The sequence below is a fragment of the Ambystoma mexicanum genome, chromosome 10 (assembly GCF_040938575.1).
Source record: "Ambystoma mexicanum isolate Mex_15411 chromosome 10, UKY_AmexF1_1, whole genome shotgun sequence".
Classification (NCBI taxonomy): domain Eukaryota; kingdom Metazoa; phylum Chordata; class Amphibia; order Caudata; family Ambystomatidae; genus Ambystoma; species Ambystoma mexicanum.
The window spans coordinates 332,148,909-332,167,010 of record NC_090932.1 but is presented as its reverse complement, the minus strand read 5'-3'; the positions used below and the strand labels follow the sequence as shown (position 1 = coordinate 332,167,010).

At 42.4% G+C, this 18,102-nt stretch overlaps 1 protein-coding gene across 3 annotated transcripts in view; it reads right to left on the bottom strand.

Annotated features, from left to right (window-relative positions):
* Window positions 1–18,102, bottom strand: part of NSD3 (nuclear receptor binding SET domain protein 3) — a 2,619,674-nt gene that overhangs the window by 1,813,580 nt on the left and 787,992 nt on the right. For all 3 annotated transcript variants that reach the window (XM_069617934.1, XM_069617935.1, XM_069617936.1), the window contains exon 8: window positions 13,383–13,474. In XM_069617934.1, coding sequence (XP_069474035.1) covers window positions 13,383–13,474 — 92 coding nt within the window. The remainder of the gene's footprint in view (window positions 1–13,382; window positions 13,475–18,102) is intronic.

Genomic DNA, 18,102 nt, shown 5'->3' with positions numbered 1-18,102 from the left:
ATGGCCATTTAGCCAATTTTTCCGAAATCAAAAATGTTTAGACCATTTCATTTTTTTGGTGGTTGAATGAAGCCATTTTGCCACATGCACTTTTCTTTTCCAAAAGACATATTAAGAGACACCATGATGTATATTTGCTAGGTTAGCCTTTGAACCTTTCCTGTGCTGGTGATACACTGAGTGTAGGATGGTACTGACATTCAACACAGTGTCCGTATATAACCTGGATTGCGGTTCGTACTTTGGCCAGGATAAATCGATCGATCAAAGCACAAGGTGATTGGAATCCTTTGCAGGGGTAAGGGGGTTGTTGGTCTGTATACTTTACCTGTTCCTTGACTTGCCAATTGACAGCCTCATAATTGTGAGTATGATCATATGTTTCACTGGACCACAATGGCTACATAAATCTGTTACAGGTAGTAGGCAGTTTTAATATTTTAGACTAGTAGTATGCTGGGTAACGCCTCAACTGATTTATTGCAAACATTAGAAACTGTATATTGCTTGGTCATTCTACTTTTAATGCTCAAATCTCATCTTTACAAGAGAATAAATATATATAAATGTGAAACAAGGAGTGAGAGCATTATTAATTGCACACAATGTGCACTAAGGATGGGGACAAAATCATAGCCACTAAACTTAGATCTTTTTACATCAAAAATAAAAGGAACCGATCCTAAAAACGGAAACAGTCAAACTGATCACACAATATTCTAATGATAATCAAACTATCAGAAAAATCTTTCAGAAAAACTAGCATTACATTTAGACCCAGATCTAAAAGATATTTCAGAACAACCAACAATTATATACGAAAGCACCTACCCTGCGGTTGAAAGTGAGCCCAAGCTTTATAGGCAATAAAAAGCAGGGAGGACAAACCAGTATTATAACAGGAAGCCCCTTGAAAGGATTTTATAAATGTGCCAATTTTATGTGTAAATATGCTTTGAACAAGATACACAGTCACATCACCAAAAATGGGAAAGTGATTAAGATTCAGGAATTCCTCAACTGCAGGACTTTTTCTTATGTATATAATTGTATTTGCAACAAATTGTATGTGGGGAGTACTATTCGCAAGCAGTGGACAAGATTTAGGCAACATCCTCAACAGCTCAACAGGCACCAGAACAGAAGACTGCATTAGCTGAGCCCTGGCACAAAGAACATCCTACAGATAACAAGAACAATGTAAAATTCTTTGGTATCAAAAATATTACAATGGATCCAAGAATGGAAGACCAGGAAATAACAGTGTCAGGAAGAAGCAAAGACCATCTGCAATCTCCCAACTATCACAGGGGCACTTAACAAGGATAATGAGATGCATTCATTCTTATGAAAAACAAAGTGTGATAATATATGTAAATACACACTATCTGGATTAGACAGGCATTGAGCATGATCACAATGTGATTTTTTGATTATTATAACATGATGGAACATAATATGGTACTAGAATGTACACAGGTTGGAATTACAACAATGACACCCACACATACAAATCAGAAATGATACAAAGACTCTCAGGGAACTTACATGTACATCCTATTTTAATTTCTTTTTTTTGTTTTTTTTTTTTATTGAACTTTACACAGTTAAAACTGAGTTTTGTCAACGAAAACAGCAGCAGATCCGACCAGGGCGAAACTCTTCAGGGATCAGCAGAAGGAGAGAAGAGAGAAGAAAAGGTACGAGAGACGACTTCCTTTTTGTCATTCCCCCATTGTTGAGGTCAATGAGGAGGTGGTTTCCACGGGCTCATTGGCATTAGTCTGCATGATTTTTCTAAAGACTAAATCAATCAGTTTAGACAGTGCCTGAGACCATTTGGTACTCTCCCCGGAAATTAGTCTATTCCATATGTCGTTTTTCTGCAAAAACCATAGTCTCTCGGACAAAGGGAGTAGATAGACATTTCTTATGTCATTAATGGCGATGCAATCCATTATCAGATGTTTTAGTGTTTCAGTTGTATTTGGGTTTTTACAGAGACGACAGAGTGTTACAGAACCCTGATTTCTGAGCGCCAATATCTCTCTGGTTGGTAGCAGGTTAAAGCGGGCTCTCATAATCACGTTTCTCAGTTTTTTTTCCGGAAATTTTGCACAGTAATTTAGGGGTTTTTTCAGCTAGTTAAAAGAGGGTGGTAGATGACTCAATAGTTTGTTGTTTGTTGACTGCACTATTGTGGTAATCCAATCTATGTCTTCCTTTTTAGTTTTGATACGATCTGGGTTTTCCTTTAGCTCTGTCGGGGAACATTTGATCATTTCAAGATCTTCTAGTCTCCTGTTAACCCAATTTTTTAGTGCGAGACAGTTGCCGGTGGAAGTTTCTGCGTGAATGATGTTCAAAATCGGTAGAGTGTCCGCAGAGATGATTTTTCTATATAAGCGCATCGCACTTTGGTTTACCAAGGATGTTAAAGAAACCAGTCCTAGCTCCCTTCTGATGGCAGCTATTGCAGTAGACTTGGGGAGACCCAGCAACGTTTTCCACACATATCCTTCCAATTTGGTCCAGATTTGCGGAGGAAGATATAACGAAGCTTCTGCTCCATACGTCAGGGATGGGACTACTTTCGTTTTATAGAACAGGATGGCTGGTAGCAAGGAGAACTTTCCGAACTTACGGTCGATCGCCCTTATTTGAGCCGTTAGGCATTTTACTTTTGCCCACAGTTGAGTTTGAAGACTAAGGTCTGTTTTAGAAGTGTCCAGTTGTGTCCCCAAGTATTTAAAGTTGGTGACCACTTCGATATGTTCATTGTCCAGATAAATATTGGGCTTGGAAGTTCCCTTTGCCTTCAGTTTCTCCAATACCAAGATTTTTGTTTTGGATTTATTTATTTCTAACAAGTTGTCCTCCATGTAGTTTTGTAGGTTAGATAGTTTGCGTTGGAGACCCACTTTGGTTTGATCGATGATAGTGATATCGTCCGCGTACAGTAGACGAGGGATCTTGACTTTCCCAATTTTTGGAGGGAATGCTCGGATCTTTGTTTCAGAGTGCTGATAATCGCCTTAGAAGGCGATAAAGAGCGCTGGCGCGAACGGGCAGCCCTGCTTCACTCCTCTTTTCACAGGTATTTCTTCTGATAGATCACCCTGTTGATTGAGTCTTACTCTCATCTTTATATCCGTGTTAAGTGCCATAATGGGCTCCAATATTTTCATCGGGCATTTCCAGCTTTGCAGCTTTGCCCATAGCCTAGATCTGTCGATCTTGTCAAAGGCTTTCGAGAGGTCCACGAAAGCCAGATAGACTTTGGGTGCTCCTTCTTTCACTTTGGCTTTCAAGATGTTCAAAGTGAAAAGGTTGATGGTCGTGGAACCATGCTTCTGAAAGCCCGTTTGGAAGTGATCATTGGCCTCGCTGTTTTTCTCCCAGATCCGAAAGTGGGCCAAAAGGCGAGTGGCATATAGTTTGCTCAGGATATCTAGCAACGCTATTGGTCTGTAGCTAGCCGGGTCCTGCCTTGGTCCTTTTTTGTAAATTGGAACAATAACGGTTCTTTGCCAGGATTCTGGGATCTTCTTCCTTCAGCCACAGATGTCAAAGATATTGCTGATTACCGCAGCCCATTTAGGGGGGGAAATCTTTAAGTCTACATTGGTCAGACCATCTGGACCTGGGGCTCTGGAGGTTTTTAGTTTTCTAATGGCCGTTTCGATGTCTTCCGGATTTGATAGGTCGACCCAAACAGTGTCTGGGAATGGTGTGACCCCATTCGAGTTATCTGGGGGGCTTTTGAATTGGGTCGTATAGTATTGAATCCAGGTTTCCTCTGGGACTGCATTTGTAAAAGTCAAACTCTTGGCACAGTTGTTGTCTTTTATCAATGACCAGAGTTGACTAGATTTTTTTGATTGTAGTGCAGACATCATCTGTTCGGCGTCATTTTGATAGCGACTGGCCCTGTTCTGTTTAAGCCAGGTTTTATACTTTTTTGCTTCCAGTTGCCAACTAGTCCAGTCTTCTGTATTGTTTGTTTTCTTCGCACATCTTAGTAATCTGCGGACAATCTGTCTTTTTTGTACCAGCTCTTTATTATAGGTGTGCATGTTATTTGTTATCTTCTCTGTTCCGTTTGAACTTTTCTTGTGGAAGGGAAGTAATAGCGGGAAGTAATAGCGGCAAGTAATTAGGTCTTTCCTCAGTGTCTTTATTGCCGATTTTGTTGTGATTTAGCTCCCAAGAACTTTTAATTTTGTCAATATCGCGTTCAGTCAGTCTGAGTCGCGTTTGTTGTATGTTTACTTCTGTCCCCCAGTCGTATGTTTTAGGTTTAAAATGGGGAACGACCCAGTCAGATCTCAATAAATTGTGGTCACTATTCACAGTTTTCTGGACTTGGAAGCTTTTTAAATCTTGGATGAGGCCAGACGACACAAAAATGTGGTCTAATGTTGCTTTGGAGCCCATGCGTTCCCATGTTGGAATATTATTTTGGGAGGGAAAAAGCATCGCCACGTTTTGAATGTGTCGCGATGTCATGACCTTGTTCCATGCCTTTCCTCTTTTAGAGGCGGCGTCTTCCCACTGTCGCTGCAGTTTAGAGCAAGCTCGGTCCTTCGTTGCTTGAATGCATTTAGCATTAAAGTCGCCACAGATTATGATTTCAATTTTTTCAAATTCTGCATATAGGTGATCGATCACCCTAGTCATATTGTCGCAGAAAGTTTTGGTGGACATTCTTTGTGGATTCCAGTAGCAGTTGAGTATTGCTACAGTCTTTTGGAAAACATTTTCCATCTTGGCCTTTCTCTGGGTGTGGGAAGTCAGCGTTACCAGTGTTTCGTAAGATTGTTTCCAGATTTTGGGTTCTGTTAGACCCGAGCTAGATTTTATGGCAGTTAACAATCCTGATGACGGTCGGCCGAGTAGGCCTTTTACTGCCGGAGAGATTGCGACCGAGTACCCATCCAGACTTGGTTGTATTGAGAGCCACGTTTCTTGTAAACATAGTATGTCAAATTGATTTAGATTGACGTCTCCTGCCATTGTCAGATGCATATGACCTCTCGTGTTCCAAGAGGCAAGAGAAAAAGAGGTCGCTGTGGGGTGGTCGAGTGTTGTATTTTTGGAGTTGTTTTCACGGACCCCCACCTTCGATGATTGCTATTTTGCTTGTTTTTTTGTTCATCTTGATGAGATCCAGTTCCACGGTCCCATTCTTTGTGATTCTAGCTCTCCTTTTTCTGTGGAGGATTGAAGGGTGTGTGTGTCCTCCCCCGAGGCTTTCTTGTTGTGGTTGATTCGTGGAGGGGTGGGAGTATCTAGTTCTTTTAACCTTTTTTGTGGTTGTTCGGAGTGCCTCGTTTTATCTTTTATGTTCTTATAACCTGTTGGGTGAGTCCTTGTTCTTTCTTTGATTGGCGATTGGTCTCTTCGATCTCTATCTAGAAATCTTCGATGCTCAAGATATGCTCGAGAGTTTTGCGAGCGGGGAGTTTTCTGGGCCCAATTTCGATTTTCAAATCGGGATCTGAGGGGATACTGGCTGTTTCGTGTTTGTCTCTTGTCCTCCTCGATGTCTCGGCTGTATGAGCTACTTTTTATTTCCCACAAGTGGAACCCCATTTGGTGCAGATCTTGATATGCTGATTCGTTGATGTATGCAACGATCTCTGCTTTTAGGTGAATAAAGGCTTTTGCTTTTTTTTCCCTATGATAGGGTTCCACTAATATCAGATCATCCGAAGTAATTCTTTTCAACGTTTTGACTTTCTTTATGATTTGTAGTATTGTCGATCTATTTAAGATGAGTGAGTATCTATCTGGTCGAATTTGTTCCAGTTTAAAGACTCGAATTATCTTATTTGGTTTTGTTGAAGTGTTATCTCGGACATTAATTTCTTCACGATCGGTTTGTCGATTTGGAGTTCTCTGCGTCTCCTCTTTTCTCTTTCTCGATGTCTGTGGGCTGGTTGTTAATCTGAGCGCCTGACTATATGTTATTGGTTCGTTTGCTATTTGGTCCAGGTTCTCGGAGGATGCTCTAGTCTCCCTTTTGTTGGGACCCCCATCCGTCGCTTTCACATTGCGGGCAATGGTGTCAGCCTTGCTTGTTCGTTTCTTTATTTGGACCTCTTTTATAGGTGAGTCCGATATTATATTTGAACCATCCTCAGAATAGGTGGAGATATTCATTATCTCTGCACATTGTAGGAACTCTTCCATTGTTTTCGGTGATCTTGGGGAGCCCATTATGGATTCTCGGCTTTTGGTCTCTTGTTGTGGTTTCGTGGGGCTCTTTATCGACAATTCGGTGATCGTTTCCATCGAAGTCGGAGTTTGCTTTTGTGAATTAGATTTCATACTTCTCAGCTCTTTTTCAGGTAACTGCGATTTTGTTGACTTAGCCCCATTGGGCCCTTGTTTCTGATTTTTGGGATTTAAGAGCAACATAATGGGTTCGTGGTTTTTATGGAGATCTCCCCTTTCCCCCAACACGGTAGCAGTATTCGATAGTGGAGTCTCAAGGTGTTTATTTAGCATTTCAAGCTTTTCGATCTTTCTTTCCAGGGCTTCAATTTTTTTTTCCCAATGCGTTTTTTGGTTCTCAATTTCCTGTGAAACCCCTAGATTTGTTCCCTTTTTTGTGAACAGGGTACATGCGGGCTCGCTTAATGGTGGTCTCGTGTTCCGTTTGGAATCAGAGGTGTTATCCAGATTAGGTGTTTTTTGATTTATTGGCAAGAGGCGAGTCTCTATGAGGGTAAGTTTGTCCATCACATTCGATAAAATTGCCGTATTGTTTTGCACATTTTCTTTAATTGCTTCGTATAGTTTGCAGAAAGATGCTAGAACTACGGTCATGGCTGACATAGTCGCAATCATATCCGGCTTCTTATTGGGGGAGTCCTTTTGTAGTGAGGCTGCAATTTCACTAAGGCGTCTCTTTTTTGGGGGGGTGAGCAATTTTTCAGATCTTTTTGGCGATGTTCGGAGTTCCAGTGCGGGACTTAATCCAGTGGCCCCCAGCGGTCTATCTGGAGTTCCCCCTTTTCTAAGAGTCGCCCTCTCATTCTCAAAGATTTTGCTATCAAAACCCTGCCGCGCTTGTTTGGCGTTTGCATGGTCCTTTTCTTGGATCTTTGTTAGGTGGGGCTTAGTCCAGGCCCATCTATCTTCTTTATTTTGGGGATCTAACATTGTTACGTCCATTGACTTATTTGGAGATTTCACTTCCCTGACCTCCTCATCCTGTCCTTCTTCTTGGATTATTATCTCTTCAATGCTTGCGGGTTTTTTCATCGAAGGACTTATAGATCGTGCACTGTCCAAACTAATTATGTTTGGGACACTGGTAGACCTTGCTTGATTCTTCGGGGTGATTATTTCAGTTAGATTTTCAAGGTCCGGAACGGGTGCTTTTCTTACTGACGGAACCCTGTGAGGTTGAGATTGTTCCGCAAGCCTGTTCTTGTATGTCGGCCTTATATCTGGTTCCGTTCTTCTTTGTTTTTGTGCTGGCTGAGAATCAGCCGCGATTTCAAGCATTTCTGCATCCGAGATCTCGGTCTCTATACTCGGTTTTCTTTTAGGTTGCTGAGTAAGAAGAACTTTTAGTAGCTGGGACGAAGGTGGATTATAGCGGCCTCGTGGCCGTCGTCCTGGTTTTTTGAGCTCTTTCCTTGGTGTCAGTTGCCCCTGTTGGGTCAGCTTAGCTGGTTTTTCGTCTCCCCTTTTTTTTTGATTTTGGAGACCTGGGTTAGAAGTGGTGTTCACTTTAGATCTCTCTTTAGTTTTCGCCGTTCCACCTAGTAATTTTTCCTGTTCCGCATCAGTTTCTTTATTGGAGCCCTCCGACTCCTCGTCCGTTGAGATATTACTCTCAACGTCCTCTTTGTCTGAATCCGAAATCTTCTCTATGTTAAGAGCATATGGCAGTCCTTTTTGTTCGATTTCTATCTCGGTGGAGTCACAGATGGTAACACTGGCATTATCCCCCAGCTTGAGGTTGTTATTAGTTCTTTGTTCGTCCTCGTGGAACATTGCTTGGATACGTATAGTGTTAGTTGAACCCAATATCTTGTCTGCTAAGGTTGCTGAGTTGGTTGACATTGCCCCTCCGACTCCGGGGCACGGGACATCTTTTTGGTTTGAGTCTGTGTGTAAAAAAAAGTCAGTTCGTTCAACCCCAGGCTCCTGTCCCTGTCCCAGTCCCTGTGGTAGTTCTGAATGCCTTTGCCCTGTTGCCTGTTGCCCACCTATTCCCCGCTCCCGCACACTCGAGGGCTGCAGGTCCTTGGAGTGGCAAGTTGCCGGGAGGTGAGTCTGATCGCGTAGGGCTGGTAGAATTAAATTTGCAGTATTTACCGAATCCAGTGACTCAGATGGGATGAGTGGGCTGCATATGTCCTTCTCCCCCCTCTCCCCCTGCGATTGTAATGTCGCAGTTTTGGCACCAAACAGGGTCTGATTAGCATTGGGGGAAAGGTAGCCCCTGATGGAATGCACCCCCCCTCCCAGCCCTTTCAGTAGGGAGGCTGACTTACTTCTCCTACGTGTTGCACCGCCTGGCTCAATGGGTGCGATGGATGCCGTCATAGTTTTTTGCCTTCTCCTCCCCTCCGTGTCGGCGGTTGTTGGACGCACCTCCGGCTCCATTGGAGTGCGTTTACTGCGCGTTTGCAGCGGACTGCGGCAGACTGCCACACACCTCAGCCACACAGCTCCGCTACACCGCTCCGCGGTATGGTGTGAAAGAAATGCTACTTCCTGCAGCACAACGACGTGGACAGCTCTGCTCTGCCTAGAACTGCCACACACCTCAGCCACCATCAATTTATGAAATGAGACAAGTAAACAACCTCACTTATAATCCTTACTGTGGTTAGCATGACTACACTGGCAAGATGACTATCACTGTCACCTGTAAGAACTAGCATCGGGCATAGGGAATGACTAATCACCTGCATGGCAAACAGGATTGTGGAGTATCTCAATGCTGTGTTGTTCGAAAATAAGATAATTCCACCCTCCTAAATCGAACACATATAGGTAGAGCTATACAGCATGTTATGGGATCATATGTTCGCTGATTAATATGACTTAATAAAATTATGAACTAATACTATATCAACATAGCGATATCTAGTGACTCAAGGTGTATTTGAAACACCAATCGAGCGAGGGCACCTATTAAATAAATAACCCCTCCATCTATTTGATGCCATTATCAGTAAAATAATTTCTATTTGGCCAACATTTAATCAATGTTCACACCAAGGATCCACAAGGTTGCAACATTTACGCTATAGGATTTTCTTGATATAAACGAGCAATAGTGATGCCCAGCCCGTGTTTACATGACGTCACGCCACAAGATTATACGTGACATCACGCTAATTGCATTTAGGTCATTTTCAAGATGGCGGCGCCATCCTCAAATGAATATGAATTGAAGGCAGAAGGTAAGAACTATAAGGATTCATCCATTTGAAATAACACTAGTATATCTTTCTTATTTCATTATTTTTTCAAAGCACCGCAATCATAAATTCAACTTTGTTGTATTTATAAATGCTGCGGTTTTCCTTCTAAGTTTCCTAGGCTGCTCCGAACCGGAGGAGCACGGGAAACTTAGAAAGAAAACCGCAGCATTTATAACATTGTATTTCTGTATTCGGTGGCTTCAGCTTTGAGTCACCTGGGCTCCCCCAGTTTTATGTTGTATTTATAAATGCTGCGGTTTTCTTTCTATGTTTCCCGGGCTCTTCCTAGGATTAGTGACGTCAGGGCAGGGCTTACCATGAGCAGAGGAGGTTGCTTGAAATGACAAAATGGATGCTCCCATGTAAACACTGAGCCTCGTTTGCTCAAAAGTTTACATAGGAACTTTCTTTAAAAAGATGTTTAATATAGGTTTTTGATTATTGCCCATCTTTTGGGACAATATAATTTTAGAGTGAACTATTCCTTTAATCAGGAAGTTCCAAGATAGAAAATTGTGAATGATCCAACTGCAAAGGAATAACTTCTAAACAGACCCACAAACCCTTGCATAAGCAATCTAAGCGGTATTGTGACCAATAATTAGAAAATAAAATAATCCCTATCCTTAGAGATTACATGGGGACTCAACAATGTGCTAATATAATTCCTTCTAATGATTTGCAGAACCCATTAATGAACAGACACTCTGATTTGTCAAAATAAATTAACTAATAGGAAGAGAGAACTAAGCATATTACAGGATGTTAGATTAATAACAGAATTCTGATAGGTAAAATGAGGTTACTATGGGTTAAACTGTACAATGCTACTGAGCATCCAAGTAAAATATTAATTAAAACATTGTCCCTATTTCTCCTTGTTCTACCCCCTCCTCCCTTTTATCTCTACAGAGTTCATGGACTGTCAGGTGCTGAGGGGTAGTTGTTTATCTTACAAAGCACAGAGACCCAACTTTCTCTAGAGCCTTGCTTCAGGTGCAGCCCTATTCTCTGCTATAAAACCTGCCACAGTCCCAGGTGGATATTTATATCACCTTTGGGTGGAGTTTAGGCTCTGGCATGCAGAGTCTGATGAAAATCACGACAGTGAGACAGAATTCCTCAAAGCATGGCTTAGTAGTGGCAACAGGAGCATAAAGAGTGAGTGTAAAAAGTGTAAAAAGAAGATGGTTCGATATGAAGTGTAAAAAAAGGACTATTGGGTAGTCTGACTTTAAAATGATCTCAAGATCTTCATTCTAACTGCTTTCAATTTAAGTAAGATGTGTTAGGCTTTTTACAAGCCTAATTGTTCAGACAGGAAAATGTGTTCCCAGTATTAGATGCTTTCGGATCTTTCCTTCTGCATTAAGTCCTTGATTGAATGAGAACGTTCTGGTGACATGGCTTGCTAGGATTTATCTACTTATCTGTGAATAGATGAAATAGGACCAAATAGAACTGATGTGGTTGGGATAATGAAAGCAATCCTGGATAAGCAGACTGGTGTGTAACTCTACCAAGTTCCACAAAAGCTGAAGCAAGTAGGAGAACCACATGCTAACAACCTTACATGTGTAGTAGATTAAAGAATACAACACAGCTCACTTAACCTAGTAAGCAGAACACAATGCAACTGCAGGGACAGACTTTCAGGCACCACAAATGTGGCTTTAGCAATGCAATGAGAGAACTGTGCATGGGTCTTTGCCGGACAAGTCCTTTGACACAATTTCTATTAACTTCCACAAAGTGGCTGTTTCCACATTTTGGGAATGGATGAGACTGAGCAAAATAGTGAATAATCAATGACCATGTTTACAGTCCGGACACAAAAGGCACTGAGGTGGAAAGAAGTTAGTGGGAAAAGTAAACCAGGCAATCACAAATACACTGTTAAAAACTGAATAAAATCAATGAAACAGAATACCGAAAAACAATTCTCCAAGTCCCACTTACGCAACTGTAAAAAGGAATTCAATGGCAGTTGGATAAGTCTTCGCAAGCATCTGTCAGGTGTAGGTAATGTGGAGGTAAATTTGGTTTATTCAACTAGATGAAACTTTCTTAGGAGGTCTGGTCCTGATGCAGGCAAATAATTCAAGAAATTATGGACTTATATAAACGCTGCCAATCCTTTCAATGGAAGCCTTGCACCATGGCCCAAAAACAATGCTTGTACTGTGAGGAACCTGAGGGCGTTCTCACTTCTTTTCCCCCTGGAATCCTCCTCAAAGGAGGCCTGGAAAAGACCATCGCTTTTGGATCCATACCCTGGGGGTAGAGATGCGAGGGAGTATCACCTGGGTGGAGGGGGAATGGGGAGCGGATATCCGCAGGCGAGACACAGTATCCCCTCTTTTCTTGTGAGAACTAACTTCACCCTCCCCCTTCCTTTATAGGCTGTTGCAAACCATCTCCCCCCCATTCAGACCATCATTGTACTGGGACGAGGAAGAGCCAACTAGGAGTAATGAACACGAATATGTCATTTCACCATTGTGGTACTGAGACGAGGAAGAGGCCTGCAGACTGCTCCGCTAATTATGGTCAGGCAATTAATACTGTGGACTAACACCTGCAACCTGTCAAATGGTTGCAGGTGCATAAAAGGTGGGTCTGACATGTTTGGGGGCAAGACCAGCTGGAGAGAAGCCAGGCTGAGCATTGTGGGCCTGAGGGGAGAATCCTGCACAGAAGGAGGCAGTCGAGTTGGGTCCGGCAGGAAAGCCAGGATGCCGGCAAGTACCACCAAGGAGCCGTGGAGCCGAAGTCTGTGCGGCCCATGAGAAGGCCACGTGGTGGGAACCTCACTGGTCGGGTGTCAGCAGCAGGAGCTGCAGGCACAGAAAAGATCTGCAAGCTGCAAGTTACCAGCAGCATCCGCGGAAAGTGAGCGTAGCCACATAGAGAATGAAAAATGCGAGCGGGGCTCGCATTCCGAAGAAAATGTGTCGGAGAAAGCAGCCACCCGGAGGAGACGCCAGGGACCGGTGAGTGAAAAGGAAAGCAATTGAACCAGGGCACTCCTGGGGGCTGTTAGGAAGCCAAAGTAAATGCAGAATGACTGAAGGAGTATGTGCAGGATGCAGTAAACCCCAAAACAGCGGGTTGTGGGAAATAATAGACAATATAAACTATGAACAACAGAATAAAAGATCCAAATGATTGAATACCGAACTAAATGAAAGCTTTAGGCAAAGCTATGAACAGATATGTTTGTGTGTAATGTACATGTACAGCATATTGAAAGCAAACAATATTATGAAATGCAGTGAAATGCAAGTATAGAATATTGCTGAAGAGTATGAAAGCAATGTGGTGAAGGAACAAGAGCACCACAAAGTGAACTGTATGTGAAAACACAGTATGGCAAAGTCAAGAGACTGGTGAAGAGGATAACACATTATGGCAAAGCCAAAAGGCTGGCAAGGAAAAGCCAAGTGAGTGTGAACCACCACAGGGGTACAGATAAAGAAGAACCTTTGAGGGCAAGAAATCCTAGGGTTCCTGGTTGCGTGACATGTAATGTGTGGACCGTGTGGTCCAACAACTGCGCCTATGATGAAGGGGAGCTGAAAAGTAAGCCAGAAGCTAAGATCATTATTGGGGACACTGTTTCTTGCATTACTGACATCCCTACACATAGTTTAGCTTTAGTTGTGAGGGCAAATATAGGTTTTGGACACAGACATAAGTTGAAATTCCTGACTCAGACTTTCCTTAGTTTCTTTAGGTGGGGAAATCCAACCTTATTATTGAGCAAGTTAGGCCTTTAACCATCCCCACATTTAAGTTATTAAACCACATTTGTTTGAACTTTGAATCTTTTGTCTGTGTCTTGTTTCATGCCTTTACAGTACCCATATTAGTCATTTTAAACTTTTCACACAAAATACACAAACTATATATTGGCTAGTTCCCTACCTGTTCCTTTTTTATTTTTTTCTTTGGTGCAGCGTCAGTTGACTTCTCAGACTCTGATCGTGTTCTGATTGACCGTCGCTGCGGTCTCTTGTCTGTATAGGTTAACAAAATAAAGTTAATATTCAGTCATATTATTTCAAATACTGTACATGTCCTTTCAGTCAATATATTATTTCAAACACTGTACATGTCCTTTCATATGCCAACTCTAAATCAGGCAAGGGATGAAACAAATGCAGCATACACATGTCAGTGAATAGGCTGAAAATATATTTCTTACACTGATGTTTGGAAAAAGCAAGCCATAATAATAATACAAATGAAGCCTTTCCCATTTCAGGGCTCATTCATTGGCAGAAAGACGGGAGAGTTAATTGGTTCATTGCAAGATTCGGGGAGGGTGGATGGGACTGGGGAGGGGGGGGGAATCGACACATTATAGAAAAAAGAATGATCCCAATGTGTCCTCTGCAAAAACAAGCAGCACCCCCAGAGGAGAAATAGACAACACTTTCTTTGGAAAATTAGTGCTGTAATGAAAGCAGTTGTGCAAAACATAGTCAAAACCAGGGAAACAGGTTTGTGGGAAATATTTCAATCCTTGATTACATTACAGGGTTACAAACAGTAAAGTCATGGCGAAGGACAAATGTGCACTTAAACTGAGCTTAATTTAATAATCTGTAGTCAGAGAGGCAGTCTCTAGGGATGGTACGCTTGTGGAAGTACAGAGTAAAGATGAGACAGTATCGATGGAGGGTGGGGATGAGCCTGCATGGGGTTGAACTGAGGTGCATTTCTATGGTAGGGTAGAATGTGATTGGGTGGGTGTGGCTGGATCAAAGTACTATGCCTGTGTTGGGATTCAGTGTGGACAGAGTGGGGACCTACCAGTGGGTGGAGTAGGGGAACGTGACCAAAAGGTTGCAGTGTGAGTACATCTGTAGCAGTGTTTAGTTGGATCAGGTGTCAAGATGTGCTTGTAGAGCAGTGGATGGTGGGACATGCCTTTGAGCTCAGGGGGGGGGCAACATCTGCAGGGATGAAGCATTGAGGAATGATTGATTGCATGAGAAATACAATGTACATGTTTTGTAATCACTGCTAATATGGTATGAGATCATTATGTCTAATCCAGTCAAATGGTCTTTACTTTTGCAGTATTAGCAAAAAACATTGCTAATCCCATGCCAAGTGATCAATGCAGCAAATTTCGCAACTACTCATCAATATTGCTAACCCTGCCTGACGGTCATTATAGCGAATGCTTAAAACGGGGTCACAATTGCTAATCCTTTGTGTGCTATAAGTACGGACCTATTGCCTGCGGGTAAATATTGTAAATGCTGTTAAATGAGACATTTTAAATCAGTGTGATGAGCATTCTTGCTAATGCAGTCTGACACCGTTATTGGTCTCAAATGTGTTGTGATGAGGTCTTTATTGGCCAATGCACTTAAGAAAAATGCTTGGAATTCAAAGTTTGGGTCCTAATGAAAAAAGAAGTGAAGCGAAGAAACCTGCCCAAAGTGCTAAAAACAATGATGAGTGCTTTTCTAGCTCTATGCTTACATATCTACATAACTAATTGTAAAACAGCATGGCACCCATCGGATTATACATGCACACAAATATACTACATCCAGGACACCAGTTTTCAACTGAAGAAACTGGATGCTATGCGTCCCTTCTTAAAGTGCACATTACTAGTAATGCTGAATGTGGAGTCAATCTGCATTAACGCTCCTCACATCAATAGCAAAGAGCCCTTTAAGAAGGTCATCAGTGACCATGACACACTTGCCGACTCTATAGCCAAGTGCATTGAATTAATATTAAATACCATTTCACGTTTGGCACTGACCTTATCTTCCAACAATGAGGATGGCCCTGGGTACTCTCGTGGTGGTGTAGTATGTTAATCATTACATGGCACAACACAAGAGAGAATTCCTTGCTACCAGTGACGGCAGACCATTAAGATAGCTGTACTATATTGATTATATCCTATTGATTTGCTGGGGAACAGGTCCTCATAAGCAGCACTACAGTTAAGGGGTGTATCAACCACTTTTACTCCTTAAAAATAGGCAAATACCCCCAAAATATAAAAATAGGGAGTCCAAACACTGCCAACCAAAAACAGACACCCCCCCCTCCTTCCTTCCGCCCTCCCCCATAAGAATGTCTCACATTGAATCCAATTCTTATGTGCACTGCAAAATAACTCCACACCGAGTGGTTTCTAGGGCCTGAGTCCCAACTTATCCTCCTTCAGGTTATATGTCCATTGTTTGATGTTTATACGGGCCGGGTCTAGTCCTGTTTAGTCCTGTTACCCTAGTATTCCTCCCTCTGCCACTTCACCCAAAGGTACTACAGAACTGTTGCCACTCCATTTCTATCGTTGCGCCCCCTCTGTGGATTGCTGCAGGGATCTTTTCCATCAGGTATATATCCCTTGCTGTACTAGCCTACTCTTCCAGTGTCTGGTGCGGTTTGCCCAGCCTGCCAAGAGAAGATAATTTGCTAACGGGTGGTGGAGAGGCGGGGCGGGGGGGAATATGAGCACACCACCTGTCCTCCCTTTTCTCGAGACCAAAAAGTATCAACATAAGATCAGGCCCAAACTCCTCCTTCCCCCACCCTCCCCCATGTCCTTAATCCACTGCAAGACCTCTGGCCAGTACATCTGCACTCTAGGACAGCCTCACCACATATGCCAATAAACTGCAGCGTTTCCACATCCATGCCCACATTGGGGGTTCACCATGGGAAACATCCTGGATAGCCGCATCGGGTCATACTGCCATCGATGTAATAGTTTCAAGCTGTGCAGCTTATTATTGGCAAGAAATATATGTCTTGTAGGATCTCCGGCACATCTGTTGCCAGAGGGTTTCATCCAACTCTGTACCCAGGTCCCTCTCCCATCTCTGGCACAGCCCCAGGACTGCCCCCCTTCGATTCTAACAGCAAGGCATAAATTAGATTTTCAAATTTGATTAGTCAAAAATGCTAAATAAAAATATTTTGATTAGCAATCCAACCTAAATGATTAGCAAAGTTTGCATCAATATTCTAAATGGGATGAGCAGTTTATTGCAACAAGATATCAATGAAGACACACAGTTTGTGTGTGTGTACCATTTTTTGTTTTATCAGCAAGCTAGTAAGAACATTTTGCCAGTGCTTGGTATAAAAGTGCACAGGCACAAGCAGCTGGTTGGATTAAGACCGGGTACATTTTTTTAAAAGGAATTTATGGCTAAGATGTGTCTTGAGATGTGCTTGGTGTACATCTGCTCTTTTTCGGCGTGCTTGGTCTCAACTTCTCAAACACACCAGCAAGTCATCTAGGTTTCATGCACAACACATACCAACACTCCTTTCTGAATTCAACCCTGCTGACGAAGGGCCACACACTATCTGGTTTAAAATTGGTTGGTTTTTCATGTGATGTGCACTGTTCAAGTCTAATAAAACCAGACATTATGCTAGCCGTTGAAAGTGGAAACTTTATACACATTTGTACAAACAACTAGAGCCGAGAACATGATCCAGTGCCTGAACTGTTGGCTGGGTGCAAATCCCAGCTTCACCGCTTAACTAGTGTGATCTTTGACAAATAATTTTCTGTCAAAAATTGGAAATGACTTCACTCACAAAAAGCCTGTGTTCTTCAAAAATGTTAAATAAAGTGCTTGTTGCAGCTCCATAATGTAACAGTCACCAATTATGATTGCACATCACAATTTGTCACTTGGCTCAAGCAATTTAACTGCCCATATGATGTCATCCACTATCAAAGACTGGTGATAATTCAGACTGGCATAATTCTATGTCAACGCTGTTGGCAGTGTGATAACTAAACATGGAACAAGGCACTGTACAAATAGACAGGAGGAAGAGGTGGGGTGATGAGCAGGAGGTAGAGTGTGCAGAGGGACTGGTAGGAAGTGAAGGCCCCAGCTGGTGGATACAGAATAGTGGGCAATGGATGGATTGGCTATTAAACAGGTGTGCCATTTGCCCAGTGGGCCTACCATCAAAGAGTCTGGGGTGGGTCCTTTGATGGTTTAGGGCTGCCTCCCTGCATGTAATCACCTCTCTCCCCGTTTCCTCTCAAGCTAATAATGGTGGTCTCACACCAAACAAATACATTAGCATAACTAACGTGCCTGCGTGACTTTCTGCAGCACCTTCCTCCTACAGTCTTCAGTTTAAACAGGGCTGACCACTAGTCTGTCACAGCTACACATCTCAGGTTCACCTACAGGATAGATGGCTCACTGTGTTAGGTGTTTGCTGTTGAGGTCTGTGCTCACAGTGTAGATAACCATGTTCAAGCCCAGGAAGGATCAAATCAGTTTTTCTTACTAGGTTTGATAATAATTTGTATTAACAGTGCTGTGAAGCTGGTTAGAAGCACTACATAAAATAGACTACGTCTTTACTACCAGGTGACAGACTTGTTAGCAACGGGTTTAGAAGTCTTTTTTGTGGCAGTGCTGAGCACAGAGGCATTTACTATAATAGAGGTGACTATCAAAACTTTTTTTTTTTTTTACTATTCTAGAGTCTGATACTGCCCGTGAGTAGTCGGGTTTTATATTGTTGGTTTGTTATGTTATGTGCAGATTCATGTCCAATAAAACCAGTTACTATGTTAGCACATGAAAGCTGAACCCTTTGTCCCAACAAATAAAGATGAAGGCAC